General features: G+C 43.8%; 1 protein-coding gene across 5 annotated transcripts in view; it reads right to left on the bottom strand.

The window, feature by feature from the left end:
- The window catches only part of USP4 (ubiquitin specific peptidase 4), a 49,953-nt gene that overhangs the window by 17,002 nt on the left and 9,715 nt on the right, over positions 1 to 23,236 (bottom strand). For 4 of the 5 annotated variants that reach the window (XR_007147746.1, XR_007147747.1, XM_047838386.1 and 1 more), the window contains exons 4-12: positions 22,269 to 22,395; positions 21,509 to 21,654; positions 21,323 to 21,384; positions 11,143 to 11,280; positions 10,191 to 10,308; positions 6,205 to 6,378; positions 2,476 to 2,634; positions 1,130 to 1,354; positions 313 to 396 (exon numbers count right to left, since the gene is read on the bottom strand). Coding sequence is in view for 3 of the 5 variants with exons in the window: in XM_047838386.1 (XP_047694342.1) it covers positions 313 to 396; positions 1,130 to 1,354; positions 2,476 to 2,634; positions 6,205 to 6,378; positions 10,191 to 10,308; positions 11,143 to 11,280; positions 21,323 to 21,384; positions 21,509 to 21,654; positions 22,269 to 22,395 (1,233 nt within the window). In the remaining 2 variants the exon portion in view is untranslated. The remainder of the gene's footprint in view (positions 1 to 312; positions 397 to 1,129; positions 1,355 to 2,475; positions 2,635 to 6,204; positions 6,379 to 10,190; positions 10,309 to 11,142; positions 11,281 to 21,322; positions 21,385 to 21,508; positions 21,655 to 22,268; positions 22,396 to 23,236) is intronic. The other variant, XM_047838395.1, reaches the window with a different exon arrangement.

Consider the following 23,236-nt stretch of genomic DNA (forward strand, 5'->3'; position numbering starts at 1 on the left):
AAGAAATCGCAGCTTCTCATACTACAGAAGAGGTCATGTAGGCAAGGGCAGCAAAGCTGAGAGCAGAGCCCTACTCCTGGCCCTCTGACCGTGGCTAGTGTGACCTCACTGGAGGAAGGACAGTGTTCCCGTGGCTGAAGGGAGTCTCAGCCACAGTGTGCACAGTGAGCGAGGGACAGGAGGCCAGAGGCATCCAGATATAATCATATTTGTGCTGGCCAATAAAAACTACCCCCTAAAAATGGCTACAAGTTTGAAAATACACTCCAAAGGACTATGAAGTAGTGAGTGCCACCGACCACCCTGCCTTACGTTTTCTGCAGCAATGCCAGACAGCCTGGAGAGAGCCTCGCACAGGTCAGACACAGCCCCCATCAGCGGCACAACCACGCGGTACTGCAAAAAGATAGATGGGAGGGGTGACAAAGGCGCTCAGCACAGGGTGGGAGATGAGCTGGGAGGAGCAGGCAACACAGGTCACCTGAGATGACCTCCCAGAAACAGTGTACATGAGGTCAGGGCCCACATGAGTCATCAGAAGAGCCAACAGGCAAGTCTTCTGCCTCAGCACTTGCCTCTCTATTCAGGAGGCAGCCCAGGGGCCCACCCATCTCTTTCCCTCCTAAATACTACTTTGTTTCATTCCTAAAGTTTGCTTCCTTTAAGGAATTGTTAAAAACTATACAGACTGCCATGTCTCGTCATCTTTAAGAGGTGAAGAAACCAGAGCCAGAAGACTAAGCAGTATAGTCACTCAGTGAGCCATCAGCGGGGTGGGACGCTAAGACCCGCTCGTCACTCCATTCACACAGCCTTCTGTTCTAGCCAGGCTCTCTTGGCTGACTGGCCAAGAAGACCCTGCTGCTGCTTCCCACCGTTCTGATACAAGGACCACTTAGCAGATCATTCGTACTACCTTAGCTGCATGAATGAAGCATGGGGGAAAAGTGACAGAGAAGCCCAGAGCACCTTCACAATCTTCTCTGAATGATACAGGATTACAGAGGTCTGATGGAGGCTGGGGGGACACACTCAGGCAAGTGCCACAGGGATTCAGAAGCAGTCAGTGGGAGAAGCCCTGCTCTGGGTCCCACGGTGAGGGGCGCTGTGAGGGTGCAGATTCTCTCACCTGAGTAGGTCTGCAGCAAGGATCAGCAGGAACCAGGAAGACCTCCATAACTCTATCTTTCTTCAGGGGCAGTGGGAGAGTTAGATAGCAAAATGGGTCAAAGGTCACAGAAACCTTAGCACATTCTGGGCAAACCAAAGTAGATTTGAAGAGGCCATGGAATGTGTCCACAATCACAGAGTCATTCCTCAACCTGTGATTCTCCCAGGCTTCCTTTGCCACCACCTAGAAGGAGAAAGATAAAGAAGACATTCTCAACACACCTGAGTCATTTATCCCATCATCCAGAATGATCTACAGCAGAATCTGAGATGGACCATGAGGCAGTCTCTATAGCAAAGAACTTGGTCCAGGCCAGCCAGGGTGTGGACTGCTCTTGGTGTACCATACAGCCACATGCCAGCTTTATGCCCAATCCCACATTTAACAGTCTTCACTTAGGATCGATGGACACACCAGTATCTGTGTATCCTCTGACAGGAGATAGACAGCCCTGAGAACACCGTGGGTAAATGGACCTGACCAGAGCAAGGACTGCCTCCTATAAGGTTTTCAATGAGCCAATGTCCCTTCAGTGAGGTTTTAATTCATACTACAGTTCAGCTAACTCATGGTTTTTCCTTCAAGATATAAATGCTACTTTAAAGTTTTCGTATAATGAATCTCAATGTGATAGGGTAACTTAAATACTAAATTCCCTTTTCATAGATCAGAAAATCGAGGCAAAAAGTCAGTGCCCTAATAATGTTAGTAACAAACTATTTTATTTTTATTTTTTTTAAATTATTATTATTTTTTTAACGTTTATTTATTTTTGGGACAGAGAGAGACAGAGCATGAACGGGGGAGGGGCAGAGAGAGAGCGAGACACAGAATCGGAAACAGGCTCCAGGCTCCGAGCCATCAGCCCAGAGCCCGACGCGGGGCTCGAACTCCCGGACCGCGAGATCGTGACCTGGCTGAAGTCGGACGCTTAACCGACTGCACCACCCAGGCGCCCCAGTAACAAACTATTTTAATGATCATGTATGTATTTTAATGACGGCCCATACTACAGACACTTTACAGAATGCCCTAGTCTCTGGTTCAGCAATGAAATTATACTAACAAACTGACTTTCAATTAAAGAAGCCCAAGCCAGAGAATTAGGAGTAACTAGGGGTAGTCTCTTCCTGACCTGGAGCACATTACTCTACCACAACCTGCGTCCACATCATCAATACCAAGAGGCAACCAGGGTCCTGGCGCCAATACTCAAAGACCAAAAGAATTTTCCTGCAACTTTCAGAAGAAGGCAACTTCTATGAAATACTACTGCTCAAAATCCTCAATCTTCAATATCCTACCGCATCTGGCCGCCCATTGGCATCCTTCAGCTCCAGGTAGGGCTTCTTCTTTACACGGTTCAGATCTTCATGCAATCCATCTAGAAGAAAGGCTAACAACTCCTGAGAGTCTTGTTGCTGGTAGCCAGAAAACTGAGGGGCGAAACGTCCCACTTGGGTCTACAACAAAAGCAATCACATCAGAAAGTATAAGATTTAAACCAGTGAAGTCAGATGGGAAATTCCATCAAAAATAACTCTGCAGGGGCACCTGGATGGCTCGGGTGGTTGAGCATCCAACTTCGGCTTGGGTCACCGATCTCCTGGTTCATGAGGCTAAGCCCCACATCCAGCTCCATGCTGATGTGCAGAGACAGCTTGGGATTCTCTCTCCCTCTCTCTTTGCCCCTCCCTGACTTGCATGTGTGCCCCACCCTCTTTGTTCTCAAAATAAATAAACTTGAAAAAAAAAAAAAAACTTTGCAGGGTCACCTGGGACAGTAAGGGAGAATACCATCTGGTTGAGTGGCCCAATTAATTCATCAGGAGCCTAAAGGAGGCCAGTAGTTCTCACCAGAGAGAGAGGGCTCAGATCAAAAGCCAGGAGAACAGCAGACTTGACACCTGGGCACTATCCTAAAAGAAAAGTGAAGAGTGGCATCCTGAGCAGCCACACCTCCTAAATACTGACACGAATCCCCCTCTTACTTGCTTCTTTGGTTCAGAGTCTCCATGAGAACTTTATAAATATCTGTATCAGTCAGAGGAAGCCTCCTGTACCTAACAGCCCTCCTATCCTTAAATAAACTGTCTGCCTTGTATCGCTTTACACCCATGATCTTCAAGAGTGTGGTCCCCAACTAGCACCACCAGCATCACCTGGGAGCTTGTCAGAAATGCACATTCCTTAGGAATGAAAGCTGGTACAGCCACTCTGGAAAACAGTATGGAGGTTCCTCAAAAAATTAAAAATAGAACTACCTTACAACCCAGCAATTGCACTACTAGGTATTTATCCAAGGGATACAGGGGTGCTGTTTCGAAGGGACACATACATCCCAATGTTCATAGCAGCACGATCAACAATAGCCAAAGTATGGAAAGAGTCCAAATGTCCATCGATGGATGAATGGGTAAAGAAGACGTGGTATATAGATATGTGTATATACATATATCTATATACACACATACAAACAATGGAGTATTACTCGGCAATCAAAAAGAATGAAACCTTGCCATTTGCAACTACGTGGATGGAACTGGAGGGCATTATGCTAAGTGAAATTAGAGAAAGACAAAAATCATATGACTTCACTCATATGAGGACTTTAAGAGACAAAACAGATGAACATAAGGGAAAGGAAACGAAAATAATATAAAAACAGGGAGGGGACAGAACAGAAGAGACTCATAAATATGGAGAACAAACAGAGGGTTACTGGAGGGGTTGTGGGAGGGGGGATGGGCTAAATAGGTAAGGGGCATTAAGGAATCTACTCCTGAAATCACTGCTGCACTATATGCTAACTAATTTGGATGTAAATTAAAAAAAATAAAATTAAAAAAAATAAATAAAACAAAAATAATAAAAAACTGAGGACATCAGATTCAGGACTCCTTCCATCAAAAATCTGCCAATAGTAATTTATTCTAGCAAACAACTTAAGTGTTTCCAGTGAACTTTTAAACTACCTTTTGGTAACCTGGAACTATTGTAATCTCAAAGAATAACTAAACACTGAAATTTAATTTTTGGTTCACTGGACATGAGCTCAGCAAAAGATGGTCTTTGAGTATACATAATTATACCTTATTATGTTCATTACAGACTAAAGTACCTGAACATCTGACAGTGCTAGCAAAGGAAATGAATAACCCTGAAAGTTTATTTCTTGGTCCTCTTGGTTCAAAATTCAAATTCCTAGAAATACAACTCTTTTCTATTGAATTTATTATTTTTTCTGGTAGAACCTAATAATAATTCCAATTTTGTTGATGTCAAGACCACTAATAAATATAAGAAATGAACAAACTAAATAAATCAGTTTTAACTTTTAAAAGTTAAAAAAAAAAAAAAAAAGAAAAAAAAATGCACATTCTTGGGCCCAACCCAGATCTACAGAATGAGAAACTCTCAGGATAGGTCCAGTGGTCTATATTTTATTTATTTTTATTTATTTACTTAAGTTTATTTATTTATTTTGAGAGAGATAGAGACAGTGCAAGTGGGGAGGGGGCTGGTGGGGAGGGGCACAGAAAGAGAGAGAGAGTCCCACGCAGGCTCCACACTGCCAGCACAGAGCCCGACGTGGGGCTCAAACCGACAAAGCCATGACTCATGACCTGAGCCAAAACCAAGAGTCAGACGCTTAACACTTAACCAACTGAGTCACTCAGGCACCCCAGTATTATGTATTTTAACAAGCCTTTCCAGAGGTTCCGATGAATCCTGTAGTTGGAGAACCAATGCTCTCCACCTGTGTTGCCCAATACCCTAGCCACTGGGCACATGTGACTATTTAAATTAAAATTAAACACAATTAAAAAATCCAATTTCTTGGGGCGCCTGGGTGGTGCAGTCGGTTAAGCGTCCGACTTCAGCCAGGTCACGATCTCGTGGTCTGTGAGTTCGAGCCCCGCATCAGGCTCTGGGCTGATGGCTCAGAGCCTGGAGCCTGTTTCCGATTCTGTGTCTCCCTCTCTCTCTGCCCCTCCCCCGTTCATGCTCTGTCTCTCTCTGTCCCAAAAATAAATAAAAACGTTGAAAAAAAAAATTAGGAAAAAAAAATCCAATTTCTTGTTCACACTACCCACATGTCAAGTGGCTAGTGGCTACCACAACAGACAGTGCAGAGAAAATGTCCATCATCAAGGAAACTCTATACTACCTCTAATATCCCTAAATACGATCTGTCAATTGTTTATTTATAAGAGCTTGAGCCTAATGTGTTGTCACCCGATTCCATCTCTTTATGACTTTATGGCATGTGAATAGTAATTTACATGTATTTCCCAGAGATTAATGTGACTATGGGGGTAAAAAGAATTAGTTTTCCATTTCAATAAACTAAGATTTAAATTTTCTCATTGAGCTAAGGTGCTACTTTGCTCCCCTCTTTGCATAAAAAACATGCCTATATTTTTCTACCATGTGCTTCATGAAGGCTCCTTGAACCCTGGTGGTGCAGGCTAAGTAGGATTTCTCAGATTTAAAAATATGAAGCAAGGGCCCTCCCCTCAACAGGAAAAAACATTTAAGGTGAGGGAAGGCCCAAGATGATCCAAGAGCCCACTACAGTTCACCTGATCTCCCTTGCTGAGGGATCTAAGTGAGAACTGCCTCTCAACCACATTCCACGAATATCAACCTGACTTAGGGGGCCCAACTCAAACCACAGCGGGTATAGGTTCTCAGCTCAGAGAACCTGGGAATACCCTTCAGATAGTGCTGGAAATTAAACTGAATTTTACGGTCTGGCTTATTAGGATGTTGCCTATTTAAAGGCTGGCACCACAGAATACAGCACAAATGACTTCTGAAGTATCCCCTGCCCAGAGGTGCGGGCTGAGGTCACTTAACGTATCCGTGCACTGAATGACTCAACAACAGGAAAGGCGGCTCTCAACGTGTGAGGCTTTTAGTCCCAGACCCCATCTTAACCCCAAAATGCAACTGGAATGCCTCATTTGAAAACTAAATCACTTCCGTTTCCCCAAAACGGAAAAAAGGAAACATATACAGCAACCTACTTTGAACATGCGAGGTGCCACGTGAGCATCCCTTCCAGACCACATCTGTTTAATGAGCTCTGCATAGGCTTCTGCAATTTCCCCTTTCATTCCCAGAGGATTGTCTCTGTTGATCTCAGCCTCATACTCATCTTTGAGAAAGTAGTCAGTCAGTGGTGCGGTGTTGCTCAAGCACTGAAAGAGAACACAATCAGAGCTCACACCCCTTATGGACAACACACAGAGATAAAGATAAAACAAGTTCTCAAGGGCCAATGAGGGTCAACTCCAACAAAATGAAGTTCTCAGTAGATTCTCTGCAAGGCTCACAATAGTAAGGCACAGCCTTCCAGAATCCTTGCTGGTGGCCTGCCTTGCAGCTAACCTCCCAAGGATATAGTTGGGAGCTCACTCACTGCCTAAGAACTCTCTCTGAAATAACTACCCAAGGGTAAAAGCTGTGCACCCAAGTGCCTGACACAGAATAATCTTCTATTCAATGAAGGATGATAAGTTTTAACATAATAATTTTAAGATGATAATTTTTTAAATTAGAATTGATTTGGAAGGGCACCTGGGTGGCTCAGTCAGTTAGGCATCCAACTTCAGCTCAGGTCATGATCTCATGGTTCAGGAGTTTGAGCCCTGCATCAGGCTCTGTGCTAACAGCTCAGAGCCTGGAGCCTGCTCTGGGTTCTGTGTCTCCCTCTCTCTCTGCCCCTCCCCCACTCACACTCGCTTGCTCTCTCTCTCTCCCTCCCTCAAAAATAAACATTAAAAAACCCACAAGAATGGATTAGGACATTCCACTGTCTCATGGGAAGATAAAATATAAATAAGCTGAAGGCAAAATGTTTTACTAGAGCTGAAACATTACAGAGGAAAGATCAGGATAATGAGATAGTAGAAAAAACAAAAAACACTATCACTGTACATGTGTACATACTAATTATAACTCTTCAAACTCAAAAATTGAGTTTGATCAAAGGTTTTTTTCTACATCTATTGAGATGATCATAGGGCTTTCTCCTTTATGTGAGAAATTAATTTTTCAGGTATCAAACCAACCTAGTTCTGCCGTTACAAACCCCACTTGTTCTACCACTTTCATCTATATTGTTGAATTTGATTTGCTAAAATTTCATTTACATTGGTTTTTTAAAAAATTTTTTTTTTTTTAACGTTTATTTATTTTTGAGACAGAGAGAGACAGAGCATGAACGGGGGAGGGGCAGAGAGAGAGGGAGACAGAATCGGAAACAGGCTCCAGGTTCTGAGCCATCAGCCCAGAGCCCAACGCGGGGCTCGAACTCACAGACCGAGAGATCGTGACCTGGCTGAAGTCGGACGCTTAACCGACTGTGCCACCCAGGCGCCCCTCATTTACATTATTTGTGTCTATAGTTATGAGATACGATCGTCTAAAATTTTCCTTTTTTTCAAAATTCCTAGTCAGGGCGCCTGGCTGGCTTAGTGGGTGAAGCACACACCTCTTCATCTCAGGGTTGTGAGTTCGAGTCCCATGTTGGGTATAGAGACTACTTAAAAAAATCTTTAAGGGACATCTGGGTGGCTCAGTCAGTTAAATGTCTGAGTCTAGATATTGGCTCAGGTCATGATCTCTAGGTTCATGAGTTCAAGCCCCACATGGGGCTCTGTGCTGACAGTATGGAGACTGCTTGAGATTCCCTTTCTCTCTCTGCCCCTTCCCCACTCACGCACACACGTGCATTCCCTCTCTTGAAAATAAATGTTTTAAAATAAATTAAATAAATAAATAAATAAATAAATAAATAAAATCTTAAATTTGTCAGCTAAATTGTCTAATTTAATGGCATAAAGTTGTTCCACTATCGTCTCATCTTTTTAATGGCTATAGGATCTGTAGTGATAGTCCTTTTTCATTCCCAGCTTTAGTCATGTCTATTCTTTTATTCCTGATCAGTTTCTCTGAGCATTTCTGTCAATTTAAGTTTTTGTTTTTTTGTTTTTTCCCCAAAGAATCACATTTAGTTGTACTTTTAATCAGCTTTGTATTTCACTGATTTCTGTTCTTCTATTATTTCCCTCTTCCCACTTTCTCTGGGTTTCATTTGTTCTTTTCCTAGCATTAGGAGATAGAAACTTAAATTACAGAATTTACCCTTTCTTCTTTTTCCTGATATTTACATGTGGAACTATAAATCTCCTCGTTGTTATCTTTATCCAATAGTCGAGGAAAATTGAGGATACAAAAGAGTTGAGAAAACCTACCCATGAAAGGCCAAATCTCAAGGTTCTTTTCTTTAGTACTCAGCTCTTCCCATCTCATCACAGTGGAGAAAAACAACTTCAAAACCCAAGAGTCACCTACTTTTTAACGTATTTTTTAATCTTTTCCTTTATACGCCAAGAAACTTCCAAGTTAGATTGTGAGTCCTGTGGGTACAAAAACCATGTCTGATTTGCTCACCACTGAGTCTCTATGCATAGTAAAGAATCTGGCCTTGTCCAAAGAGAAAGTCTGGCTTTTGCCCTTGGCTTCTGGGAAGTACTCTGTTGATCCTTGGAATGTTATCCCTGACAGGAGTATCTTTGTTTGCCTGGAGGTCTTTAGTTAGTCGTAATATAGAATCTAACACTGTGATTTAGGGTGGTGGTGGCCACACTTATACGGTCATCTTAGGGTAGAGAGCCAGCCACTCTGGAAAGACCAACAATGTGACTTGGTGGGGCAGGGGTGGGGAGGCTTGGGTCACATCCTATCAATAGTCTACCTGGGCACTCAATCAATCAATCAATCAAGCCATGAAAATAAAGTACTGATAAAAATTCTGGACACCAAAGCTCAGATGAGTTTACATATTTGACAACACCCCATGCTTAATGTTACAAGTCAATGCTAGAAGAGTTATGCATTCTGACTCAACAGACAACAACAGAAGCTCTGCACTGGGGACCCTCCAGGACTCCTTTTTTTTTTTTTTTTTTAAATGTTTTTATTTATTTTGGAAGGAGAGAGAGACTGAGCGTGAGCAGGGGAGGAGCAGAGAGAGAGGGAGACATAGAATTTGAAGCAGGCTCCAGGCTCCGAGCCATCGGCCCAGAGCCCGACGCAGGGCTCGAACTCCCGAACTGGGAGATCATGACCTGAGCCGAAGTCGGATGCTTAGCCGACTGAGCCACCCAGGCGCCCCAACCCTCCGGGACTCCTATTTGCTCCTTTCCATGGCTAATTTTAACTTTTCCTATAATAAACCCCAACTGTGAGCATAATAGTTTTAAGTGAGTCTGTGAGTCCTTCTAGCAAATTATCGAAACTGAAGGTGGTCTTGGGGACTCCCAAACTTGCAGTTGGTGTCAGAAGTGAAAGCAATCTTGGGAACTGTGCTCTCCTAACTTTCTAACTGGACCCTAACTCTAGCCCATGTCCACCACAGTACTGTCACATAGTATGCCCAAATAATTTTTTTTTCTCTAAGTAGGCTTTACCCAGCATGGAGCCCAAGGCAGAGCTTGAACTCATGACCCTGGGAACAAAATCTGAGCTGAGATCAAGAGTCAGACACTTAACCAACTGAGCCCCCCAGGCACCCCTGTCCCAATAAATATTTGATCAATGAACAAATGAAGTATCAAAGGGAGGATATGGGGATTCTGCACAATCAGGGGCATGATATAAGCTATCTTTGGTGAAAAGATGGCATGAGCTGCTGGGAGTTCTCATTCTATCAGAAACCAACCAGGCAAATACTCCAATATTTTCTGACCATTCCCTAATGGTCAAAATATTTTAATGCAAAACCAAACCCAGAACTGATTAGGAAGACATTTTGGGGTCATTAACACTGATGGGGCCCTTCTGTACTAACAGGTGGGAGGTTCCCTGACAGGGGTCCTTGAAGTATTAACAAAGGGTAGGCAGGGACCCATGGGAAAGGATCCTCCCAACATTTTAGCATGCCTTTCTTAACCAAGCCACAGTCCTGTGAAGAAGCAGTGTTATTTAGATGGTAGTTCCCCTCTACCTGTAAAGCAGAGTTCATGAAGCAAGTGTTCCCCAGGTTTCCAAGTCCGCAGAGCCCAGGCTGTATGTGAGACGATGGGGACTCCTGACAATTATACGAAGCAGAGAAGGCAGATCCACTGGAAAACACAATCCACAATAGCAATAAAAGTGAGTGCTGTACACATGCCCTCAGGATGCCTTTTTGGGCTCCTCCAGGGCTTCTAGAATTCTTATCTGGAAATAACCTCATGATACAAGTTCTTTCTACTCCCCTCGCCAGCCCTCAGGCCACAACCCTTCGCCCACCCCTGCCCTTGATGTGACATAATGGCAGGTTACCACCTGCTACATCCTTAAAGGGAGAAACGCTATCTGAGTTTTCTTAGGCTTTTGGCGAATGCTAACTGTGTATCCCTCTAGAAGGCTAACTGCCATGTGACTCCAGGAAAAAACATGTGGTTGCCAAGATCAAGGGCTCACACTTGCCACCACCCACCAGGCCACACTAAGTCCTGACTGTGCCTGAGTATTCATGCACACTGTCTCACCTCACCCTCCTCCTCCACTCTATCCCTGCTGTGTGGCAGGCACTCCTGAGATGCTTGCACAAAGAATCACAGCCATCCAGAGGGGGATACAGGCAGGGCTCTCCCACAGCAGAGAACCATTCCCTCACAGCTCTTTTGCCATATGGCCAACCCATCCCTTCATAGACAAAAGCAGTGACTCCCCAGGACCACCAGTGACTTAGGCTGTGGGCAAAACACCGGCTCATAGAAGAACAAGCAATGTAAGTGAGAATGAGGAGGCACACTCTACGGTGGGTAGGAAACAGAGCAAGAAACCACATGCACCACGTCCCCATTGGGAACCCCAATCCCACTATGCTTAGTGTGGCAACAGAGCTCTCCAGGTACAGCCTGGGAAAGGACCCAGAGGGAGGGAAGTGAAGTGAAAGGGCCTGCTCTTACCCCCTGCTGACACCGGAACTGTGCATCCCAGAGGTGTTAGTGCTATCACCATTTGCAATGGAAGAGGCAGACACTGAGGAATAGGGACTTGATGATGTTGGAGAGGTAGGAAAATTTCTGCTAGGTGCAGTGCTTGATCTGGGAGAGAGAAGCAGAGACAATGCTACTGACTTTCTGCAAAAGCAAGCCCCAATGAATGCTTTAGGTCTCTTCTTAAGAAATAAATGTTCTCCACATTCAGTTATTTAAAATAAACTACAAAAGGCCTACTTTCATACTACTTCAAGATAAATTTTATTTAAGTGAGAGTCAAGAGATTAATTGGCCTTCCTGGTCTCATTCATCTGCATGGTCACCCACTGAATCTCTCGGGAGGATAAACCACAAGGTTGATCTTTAGGGCATCCTGGTTTGATTTATAAATCATAAGCTTCCCTGAACTTTAAGAGTTACCAGTGAAAGACACAGAAAAATGGCAATAAGAGATAAATATCCAAGAATACCTGACCCAAAATGAACAGCTGGCTAAAAATACATACGCAAATAAAATTTACATATGTAAATTTACAATGTAAATATATATATATATATAAACAAATATGAACAGGAAAATGGTAATTTGGTTTCACTACGCTATTCAAGGAAAATTGCTTTTGCTTCCTCAAATTTATCAAATGTGAGTAATCTCTCTGTTTCAAAGGCTGGCCTAATATGTTTCAATATTTTTCACAGCATCTTATTTTAGATTTATACCAACTTTCAGAATAATTAATTCAGGGGCTAAATGCCCCAAATGTTAAATTGGTATGAGTTTTATCAATTTTCTACTAAAATCTGTATAAGAACTTGTAGAAGAAAGTGAATCATTCTGAATCGTTTTGAGTATGTACAAATGTGATTTTTCCTTCTAGGCTTGGGGTTATTTTAGAGAATCATTACAGAAAATGATTATAATATGCCCCAGCAAAGAGCCCAACCTCATGAGATCTGATCTCAACCAGGGTTCTCTGCAAGAAGAAAGTGAAAAATGGCAGCAGAGATAAGGAGTACCCACACCTACAGTGCAGACATTAGGAAACTATCGAGGGGCCTAAAGGGGAATCAGGAACTGAGTTCTGCTCCACACTGAGGTCACAGTGAGGGAGAGGGAAAGAGAACTCCCCAGCCTCTCATCTTCCCATTGAGAAATGTACCTTCTCTAATGCTGAAGAGCATTTGCTTCACAGAGCCTCATCCTCATGCTGCCAAGAAGTCCAAGAACTCAGGTAGCTCATTAAATGAGAACGGTCAGGGCCAAGGACACTCTCTTCCACCAGACAGGTAACTTTAGCACATATCTGAAGCCTGTCCAATGTGATGTAGGTATTCCCAGCCTACTATGTAGGGACGAAAGTCACTACCCACGGTTGGTCTAATATGGCATACTGTTATCTCAGTTCTGTTGACAGGTACTACAGGATGGTGAAATTCAAAATCTGATGTGCAGAACCTAAAGGCATATAGTGTCACACTTCCCTTTTTAGTAACTATTCACTGGTAACTTATGCTATTTCTTTGAACTTAAAAGGGCAAAAATCCACAGAAGCCATAACTAAGACCTGTCAATTTCTTAAACAGAACATTTCTCCTTAAAATGAAAGAAAACAAAAAAACATTTGACATTTAAAATGTTCTAGAAAATGCTGTATTTTCAGAATAAATTCAGTTAGAAAAAAAAATCTAATGGGGCGCCTGGGTGGCGCAGTCGGTTAAGCGTCCGACTTCAGCCAGGTCACGATCTCGCGGTCCGGGAGTTCGAGCCCCGCGTCAGGCTCTGGGCTGATGGCTCAGAGCCTGGAGCCTGTTTCCGATTCTGTGTCTCCCTCTCTCTCTCTGCCCCTCCCCCGTTCATGCTCTGTCTCTCTCTGTCCCAAAAATAAATAAACGTTGAAAAAAAAAAAAATCTAATGATGAATATGTAAGATTTCTTTTTTTTTAATTTTTATTTACTTTTGAGAGAGAAGGAGAGACAGAGCGTGAGCAGGGGAGGGGCAGAGAGAGAGGGAAACACCGAATCCAAAGCAGGCTCCAATCTCTGAGCTTTCAGCACAGAGCCCTATGCAGGGCTCCAACTCACAAACCGCGCTCGAACTCACAAAACTCAGATCATGACCTGAGCCGAAGTGAGGCGAAGTCAGAAGCTCAGTCGACTGAGCCACCCAGACGTCCCAGGATTTCTTTTTATATGCTTGAAAATTTACATATGACAAAGTTGTTCATAAACTCTACCCTTGATAGACAAAAGCAAGACCTCTGAAGAGTGACTATCTGGGAACTGCCTGGGCACTTGTCACTTGTCATTAGGCAGCTTTAGAGCACAACCTGGGGCACTGAAGGCTGGCAAATAGGGAACTGGTGGGAAACATCTGACTCTCAAGCGTACATATTAGGTGAAGCAAGACCCCACTGGGTCCCATGCCACAAACACTCTGAAAACAGAGACTACAGCTCCAAATAAGGATCCCTCTGCTCCTTTAAAAGATGCTGGCCAAGCCTCTGGTCTCCCAGTACCTTTCTGCTGAGATATTTCCTGTTCCTAGGCACATCCAGTCCTTACCAATCATGACTAGAACCTGCTCTGAACCCATGATTGAGGCCCTGTAGCACACCCATGCCTGCCCTCCTTGTTCGACCATGCTCTGCATGCTTCTCAGTTGTTCTCCAGGCCGAGGGCTGCTCTGGGGATGAGCCCACCCTTTAGGGGTGACCTCAAGGAGCCAGAGTCTAGCACCTGGTATTATCATTAAGGTAACAATGAATTCTTAGGCAGAATCCTCACTGCCTTCACAACAACCTTAGCTGGGCTCACCCCACACCAATGCTGTTAACTCTCATCTGTGTGCGCCCACATCTCCACTTCAGGAACACTGGCCTCTTCTAGTTCTGGGCAGGCAGCCTTGAAAAGGGGTCATGGTGGAGAGCTAATCAGGCCTTAGCAACCTCAGGCAAGTTAAGTCAGAGGGAATTAGAGAGAGAAAGAGAGAGAAAGGAGGCCAGCTCTACAGAAAATCTTTGAAGCATGAGAAAATGGTCTTAAAATGTTCAAAAATTTATTAGGTGGCCCTCTCTAATAAAGAGCTGAACAGAAACAATTTAGGAAGTTTTCCTGTCACAATACACGTCAAGCTGAGTCTATAGGTAGGTTAAAAAAAAAAAAAAGGATTAGGCCAATCAATGACTTCCCCTGAATGACACATTCACTTGATGTATTTTCCCATTCTCTCCAGGTTAACCCTGGGTCTGCTTAACAGATGATGTATTAACTTAATATGGCTGGTCTGAGAGTTTTGATTAGTGAGTTTAACTCATTTATAGTTGTTTTAATCACTATTCTACATGGCCTTAATTCAGCCTTCTTATCTCATGTTTTCTAATTACCAAACTTTTCAGTTCTTTCTTTTCCTTTTTTTGCCCTCAATTTCCCTTCTTAGGTGTGACAGTTTCCTAGTTGTAACCTAGGGTGCTGTGATTTATAATAAATATATTTTTGATCTTGTTCAAAATTCCTGGTACACAGCCCCTAAAACACTTGTAATTTCCTCAGTGATAAGAGCAATGGAAGCATCTTTTGTTATATTTGTGTTTTTTTATCCTTGGTTCCTGAAATAGTTTCAAGGTGATAAAAGTGAAAGGAGTTGTCATGTTATTTCCAACAAGCACTTTTCAACCATACCTCAGTTTTTGTTAATCACTTTTGGAAAAATCACAAAGAATGGGGGTCAGTTGCCAGGAGATCTAACCATGTGATTAGAGGGTTGGAACTTACAGCCACACACCCCCACCCTTGAGGAGGCAATAAGGGTTGGCAATCTGAATTCAGTTACCAATGGCCAAATCATTTAATCAATCATGCCTACTTACTGAGACCTCCACAAAAATCCCTGAAGTATGGGAATTTTGGAGAGCTTCCAGGTTGGTGAACATGTGGAGGTGCTAGAAGAATGGCATGCCTCAACAGGGCATAGCAGCTCTTCACCCCTTCGCTATAACCACCTGGTTCTTCTTCCATCTCACCGTTCCCAGGTTATAGCCTTTTGTAACAAACTGGTCATCTAGTGAATAAACGGTTTCCCTGAGTTCTGTAAACTATTCTAGCAAACTACTGAGCCCAAGGAGGGATCATGGGAACCTGTGATTTATAGCCAGTTGGCCCAAGCACAGGTAACAACCTGGACTTAGAACTGGGATCTAAAATGGGCCAGTCTGATTGGACTGAGCCCTTAACCTGTGGGATCTGATGCTACCTCCAGGTAGATAGTGTCAGAATTGAGTGAAATTCCAGAACACCCAGCTGGTGTCAGAGAACTGGATGCAACCCACACACATTTGGTGACCATAGGAATTGGTAGAGTAGACAAGAAAAAGAGGGATTTATTTTCCCCTTTTGCCTCCCAATAAGCTATTCTGCCCTTCTTCCTTAGTTTTTGATCCCCAATTTTTAGTTAGACACCTTGCACCTCTGCTAAACAGCATTTTCCAGCCTCCCTTGAAGCCAGCTATGGTCTTATTATTGACCAAAGAGATGCAAAAGGATGTGTGACTTCTGGGAAATTTCCTTAAAAGGAAGGGTTATGTCCCTCCTGCTTCTTCCTCCTTGCTACTTGAATGCAGGTGTAACCACTGCAGCTCCAGGATCCTGGACCCACAGGGGACTACCTTTGAAGTAGAAGCTGCACACGGTAGGGCAACACAACAGAGCGGCTGGGTTTCTAATGATACCAGCACTGGACTACCCATCTCAGAAGTTCTTTTAGGAAAGACCTCAGCATCTTTCTTCACAAACTGATCGTCTAGTCTTTCTTAACTGCCAGCAAACCTTTCCTAATCGACACAGTGTATTTCAAAGATATACATTCTATTTTAGATTTCTGGCAGTTACTCCATTAACTTATTAGGACCTGTAACTATTTTTATTTTTCCCTATCAATTACTTAAACTTGTAACTATCTACATTTCTCCACAAGAGAAAGGGCGGATGACATTCCCATCTCTCTCTGCTTTTTACTGCCTCCCATTTCCTCACTTGCCTTCCATGTTGGGATTACCCAGAATTTACTTCTGGACTGCTTTTGCTATGGATTGCTTTATTAAATTTTTCTTCTTATTAAACTTTTTAGCAAAGAATTACATAGAGAATGCATAAACCATCTAAGTAAAAAATCAAGAAATTTTCATCAAGTGAATACATCTATATAACCAGAACCCTGACTCTGAAGCAGGACAGCACTAAACCTCTGGTGTCCTCTTCATACTCCCTTTAGTTACGATTCTTCCCACAGCTAACCACTACCATGACCTTGAGCCCCCTAGATGAGCTTTGCCTGTTCTTAAACTTCCTATCAAGAGAATACAGTATGCTGTTTTATGTCTGGCTTCTCTCATTCAGCATTGGTCACGACACTCAATGTTGTCGAGGCCCTACAGAATTCCAGTGTGACTATGCCTCAATTAACCTATCCACTCTATTTTGGTGGATGGACATCTGGGTTAACTCCAGTGAGTATGATAAGCAGTGCTGTTGTGAACATCTTTGAACTTATCTTTAAGTGAACATGAGATGTATTTCTGTTGGCAGTATGCCTAGGAGTGGATCGTTCAGTTACAGAATAAATACACAGAATTCTTCATTTAGCATGGGTTGCCAAGTCTTCTAAAATCACACCAATTTATATGCCCCATCGGCAGGGTCCAACAATTTGGGGTGCTCCACACCTCAACATCACTTGGTACTGTCCATCTTTTTCACTAAGCCATTCTGGTGGGTGTGCAGAAGCACTGTGTTGTGGTTTTAATTTGCCATCTCTGGATGACTGCTGAGGTTGACACCTCTCCATAAGCTCACAAGCCATTGGACATCCTCTTTTATAAAGTAACTGTTAAAGATTTTTTGCCCCTTCTACTAATGGAGTTGTCTTGTTCTTACTGACTTAAGGCATTTTTTCAAACTTCTGGATAAAAGCAACTTGTCAGACATATGTATTGCAGGTATCTTTTCTCACCCTGTGGCTAGCCTTTTTACGCTTTGATGAACAGAAGTTCTTAACTTAAAAGTCACCCCCTTTATCCATTTCCTCCTCCGTGGTTTGTGGTGCCGTGTCTTCTCTCTTGTGTCAAAAATCTTTGCTTACTCCAAAATCACAAAGCCCTTGCTTTTCTGGCCAACAGAATATTTTCCCAGGTATGTGCTCTCTCTCACACGTTATGGATTTTACTGCAAGCGCCTGAGTTCTAACAGTAGCTTCCACATAGGAGCTCTGTGTGGAAAATCTTCCAAGGTCATCTACGCTAAAGAAAAAAATTATTTCATCTTTACATTTAAGTAATAGTTTTGTAGGGTATAAAATTCTGCTTTTAAAATTTTACTTTTGGGGCACCTGTGTGGCTCAGTAGATTAAGCGTCCGACTCTTAATTTTGGTTGGGTCATGATCTCACTGTGGGTTTCAGCCGTGTCAGGCTCTGCACTGACAGTGTGGAGCCTGCTTGAGATTCATTCATTCATTCATTCATTCATTCATTCTTTCTTTCTTTCTTTCTTCTTTCTTTCTTTCTTTCTCTCTCTCTCTTTCTTTTTTTCTTTCTCTCTCTCTCTCTTTCTTTCTTTCTTTCTCTCTCTCTCTCTCTCCCCCTCTACCCCATGCACACTCTCTGTCTCTCAAATAAGCATTTTATATATATTATACATATATATAATATATATTATATGCATTATATACATATTTGTATATATAAAATATATTCATATATATACATACATGTATATATGTACACACACACACACACATATATATTTTAAGAAAGTTATTTTGACACTGACAAAGTAGCTCTCAGATCTACTGGTGCTACTGAGAAGTTTGATACTAATCTGCTTCTTATTCCTTTGTGACTTTTTCTTTCATTAAGATGTGGAGTTTTCTCTACATCTCCATTGTTAAACTTTTACTCTAGTGTGTCTAGGCGTGGGCTTTCTTCCTTCCATCTGTCGTGTTTAGCATTCTTTAAATTTCAGATCTTTCCTCTTTTGTGATCTCTGAGAAACTCTTGGTCATTTTATCCTCAAACATTTTCTTCCCCTTGCTCCAGTCATTTCCTCTCTGCTTCTGAGATACAAATACTGCCACTTCTACCCTCATCCTATAGCATTTTGCTTCTCCCAGCTTTCATCTCTTCATCCCTCCTAATGCTTTCTAGAATTCTTCAACTTGACCTTCCAACTTGTTCATTCAGCTTCAGTTACATCCATTCTGCTACTCAACCCATCTCCTGAATTCTTTGTTCCCAAGAATGCCACCCTGTTCCTGTTTCACATACCCACCTCCTCCTTTCCTTGATGGTATTCTTTATGCTTACTCCATCCTCCTATGAGGCTGGGAACATGAATTATGCTCCCACTAGCACAGGCTGTCAATCTGCCATTTTCCTTTCATTCCAACTATACTGGTCAGCTTCTCATTATGGCTCCCTCTGAACTGTTCACCAGGTGAGATCCCACCAGGTGAGATCTCTCCCCTTACCACACCTCCTCCAAGGAGCTCCTTACCTCCCCCAGAGGCACAGCTAGAACCGTCAACGGAGCCTACCACCTTCCCCCAAAAGCTCCTGCCATCACTCCTGGCACCACAGCCACAACAAACTCCTGTTGGTCTTCAACAAAGCCTGCTTCTGTCTCAGAACTTCCACTGCTGCTGCCGCCTTTGCCTCACAATGTTATTCTTAATAAGCACTCTACTCACTGCTGATTCCTTCACCTCCTTCATAACTGTGTTCAAATGGCACCTCAGTGGGGCCTCCCCATTATCCTATTTAAATCTGCCTCTTCCCAAAGCCTACACCTGCTGATTTTCTTCCCTGATTTTTCCCCATGTGGATTTTTCTTATTTGTCATTTACTTCTCCTTGAGGATGGAGACTTTATTTACTGCTACATCCTCAGTATCTAGAACAGTACCTGGTGCCATTAGGGGAGTGGGGAAGGGAGTGTACCTCAGGAATCCCACTCTGGGCCCACTGGCCACTGGCCACACTTTGCAGAGAAACTCTAACCTTTAGGCAAATATAAGGAGACACTGTTCTTTTCTAAAAGCTATCTCTCTTGACTGGAATCTGGGACCCCAGGGTGTGGAAGGGATGGGGAGAAGCAGCACTGGGAAGAGAAAAAGGCAGAACTCTAACAGTCTCCCTTGACCAGTATATCCAGCCTCTTCTGCTCCAAACTGTCAACCCTACCTCATAGACTGGAATTCAATCACCTTCTGTCTCCCTAGGGGTTCCTCAGAGTTTTTAATGTTATTTTCTCTCAGTTCTGTGGCATTTCCAGTTCCAAGAAGGGAGTCAGCAGCCAAGGCTAGCCTTCCAATTACTGTTGTCCAAATTACCAAAAATTTACTGGCTTAAAACAACACAAATTTATGAATAAACTGAATTTATATTAAAAAAAAAACCGTACACGCAATGCAAATTTATTATCTTAACAATTTTGCAGGTCAGAAATCCAAAATGACTCTCACTGAGCTAAAGTCAAGAGCTGTATTCCTTTGTGGAGGCTCTAGGGACTTCTTAAGGCTGCCCACATTCCCTGGCTCATGGCCAGTGAAGTCTTTCTCCCATTTCATCAGTTGGACTCTGCTCTGTCCCCACATCTCCTTCTCTGACTCTCATCTCCCTCGCCCATCCTGTGATTACATGGGGCCCATCCAGATAATCCAGGATAATCTCCCCATCTCAAGACCCTTAATCACATCTTAATCACTTTTGCCGTGTAACCTAACATATTCAAAGATTCTAGGGGATTAGGACGTGGACACGAGGGTGGTATTATCCTGCCTACCACAGCTATTTTGTCAATTTGTCAGGAACTGGTGACCAGGGTTTCTAAAACTGGAGTCCATGGCTAGAGTATCTGTTAAAACCCTTGAGATTGTTGGCAAAACGCTGTGTCTTCTTGAGTGTTTCTCAAGAGAGAGCAGGTAGCTTTCATGACTCTCAAAGGAGCTACGAGCCCATCAGTATGAAATAGTCCCTGTCCAAGACCTGACTGAAGGAAGAGAGCAAAGACCAACACTGTCCCCACAACTATCAGACCACAGACACAATCCCCCCACCTTCTACCATAAAAAAACATGGGGCACCTGGGTGGCTCAGTCCGTTAAGCATCCGACTTTTGGTTTCAGCTCAGGTCATGATCTTGTGGGTTTGTGGGTTTGGGCCCTGTGTCGGGCTCCATGCTGAAGGTGTGGAGCCTGTCTGGGATTCATTCTCTCTCTCTCTCTGCCCCTCCCCAACTCGTACTGTCTCTGTCTCTCTCAAAATAAATAAATATGGGGCGCTTGGGTGGCTCAGTCGGTTGAGCGGCCGACTTTGGCTCAGGTCACGATCTCGCGGTCCATGAGTTCGAGCCCCGCGTCAGGCTCTATGCTGACAGCTCGGAGCCTGGAGCCTGTTTCGGATTCTGTGTCTCCTTCTCTCTGACCCTCCCCCGTTCATGCTCTGTCTCTCTCTGTCTCAAAAATGAATAAACGTTAAAAAAAAAAAATTTTTTTTTTTAAATTTAAAAACCAAAACAAATAACTAAAAAAAAAAAAAAAAAGAAAAACTCATGTTTCCTTTCTGTCCCCTTCTCAGGACACGCATAATTCCACACCACCCACAAACCTCTCCTGAGACAGAGATGCCTGGGGTCCCAGTTTAGCAACATTCCCCGAGTAAGCAACAATGACTAACAGGCCCATGGTTAAAAAGCGGGGTGGGATCAAACTACTACCTTTAAGTCATACAAGATCCCATGCCTGAGCCCTCTTCTTTCCCATCCAAGCCTCTCACCACAGGTGGAGAAAATGAATGGCCTTGACAAAAACAAAGCCACCTCTTGGCAGAAAAGCATTCCCAGATCTGGGCCCCTTCTCTTCCTTCTCTCATTCTCAACAAGGAGAGGCTCACCATCTTGTTCACACACCTTGAGAGCTTTCCTCAGACAGCTGCCCAGCACACTGTTCACCCAAGGCCAGGATTACAGACTCTGAATATGAAATAGCATGTTTCTTCATCTGACTCCCCAAAAATTTTTCTTAGCACAATAACTGCTTTAGGAAACAGCGTCTCTCTTACACCTGTGTGCCCACCCACAAGGGAGAAAGAGTTCACTTACTTTGACTGCAAGGTCTGCCTTGGCCATGTGCCATCTTCATTTTGGGGCTCAATTACTAGCACCTGAGTGAAAGGGAAAACCATATAAGGAATATGCAAAGCACCTCACTGCTAATGTGCTCAGAACCAGATGTCTGGCAGGTATCTGGCAGAGCTGCCTGCTGGGGCATGGCCTGAGCCCTCCTACCTGACCCTGGTACAGCCCCGCATCCTGGACAGTGTTGTCTAGCTTGCTCAGCTGCTCGTAAGTGTTGCTCATGTATTTGTTCCACAGCCGTGTTTCACGCTCAGCAGGGATGTTGAACAGCTTCCGCATCTCCTTCTCGATGGTTGCTAGGGACGAGCAGAAAGATCACTCAAGGCCTTCTCCAGATGCAAGGCTATAGGTACCCATACCGGGCAACTGCTCATCCTCCTTCCTGTTCAGAGGGTCACAGGGTGCTTTGGACCAAAAGTTCTGACTGACCTCAGCCCCATGGTGACTCCTAAGGCCACACATCTTCCACTGGCATCTTCTCGCACTCACATACCTCGAAACTTTCTCTATGCTCCTCCTTCTTTGAGGATGTGGGTCCCATTTACATAGCATATCAACAATACAGAAAGGGGAGAAAACTTATCTTTGAAGTTAAGACCCATGTGGTTTCAAATACTAGCCCTGCCACTTTCTCACAAAGATTTTTTAAGTTACTTTGACCTCTCTGAATCTGCATTTCCTCACCTTTACCACCGTATGTCAAATGGGCAGGGGCCATGCCAGGTGTTCTACAGAACATGATTCCCAGGCTTGGCTCTCTATGAGAGCAGGCTCCCACGTCAGGACTGGTAACCACAACCTGAGACTATGTGGGTAACAATCCTGAAGGGGGGGCCTGGCTTCCCTCCCATTAGCCACAATGCCCTGCACTCTCCCAATGGATACCTGGGACCCCAGCCCAGCTACTCACCAATGGTGTCTGCCTTGCTGAAATGGCAACTCAGCACATTGGTGGGGTCACTGTTCTCACAGAGCTTCAGTTCCAGCAAATATACCTCCACTTTGCAGTGTTTGACAAACAGGCCGTGCTCCACAACCTGCAAGTAAGAGGCACAGGTGAAGGAGCAGGGGTTCCACACCGGGCAGTCTTGGAAGCAATAGGTTTTGTCAGTGGTAAAAGGCAGAATTCACACAGTTATCAGTTTCCCTAAGTGATCAGATTTTTAAAGCCACTGGCATCCATCCTAGGAGTTTAAAAATCTTTTTCCCACTCATGAGGAAAAGCGTCCGGATGGAACAACACTGCACAACAGGGAAGCCACTGTTCATCTCTAAATCAGGATCATGATGTCTCCTTTTCAAGGTTTGTCAAATGAGAGGACTAGAGAATACAGTTAAATCCCTGAGGCAGCCGAACACTCAGCATATGGCAACACTGTGGGCATTAGGAGACATCTGCAGGACACTGGCATGCCCCCAACTTTTTGATCCCTAACCCCTCTCAGGGGCCCAGGTTTCTAGCTGGAAAAGAAGGTAGCTCTGGCCCCGAACAGTGATCCTTAGAAGCATGGCCTCAGGACTGCAGCTCTTTCCTACTCTAAGAAGGGGAACTACAAACCAGACAGTGAGAAATTTACTCAATGGCTACCTATCAGCAGGCATGTGGGATCTTGTGATTTTCCCTCTGGTAGGACAAGCAAACAACTGTGGGAGTCAGAGTGGCTGGTCTTTTCATGAGTCCCATCTACCAGAGGGGTTAGGAATCCAGGTGTCTATCCCATAGCCTGTTTCCCTCAAGAGGCTATTCTCTGGCTTATAAACACCTGCTTTTTGAGACATTCAACAATGTGGCCAAAGACTCTTAAACACAGAGGCAAAAGCAGTTTCAGAAAAGTTTTAAGATAAACAGGAAGCAGTACATTACCGTAGGTCCCTATG

The sequence above is a fragment of the Prionailurus viverrinus genome, chromosome A2, assembly GCF_022837055.1.
Source record: "Prionailurus viverrinus isolate Anna chromosome A2, UM_Priviv_1.0, whole genome shotgun sequence".
Lineage (NCBI taxonomy): Eukaryota > Metazoa > Chordata > Mammalia > Carnivora > Felidae > Prionailurus > Prionailurus viverrinus.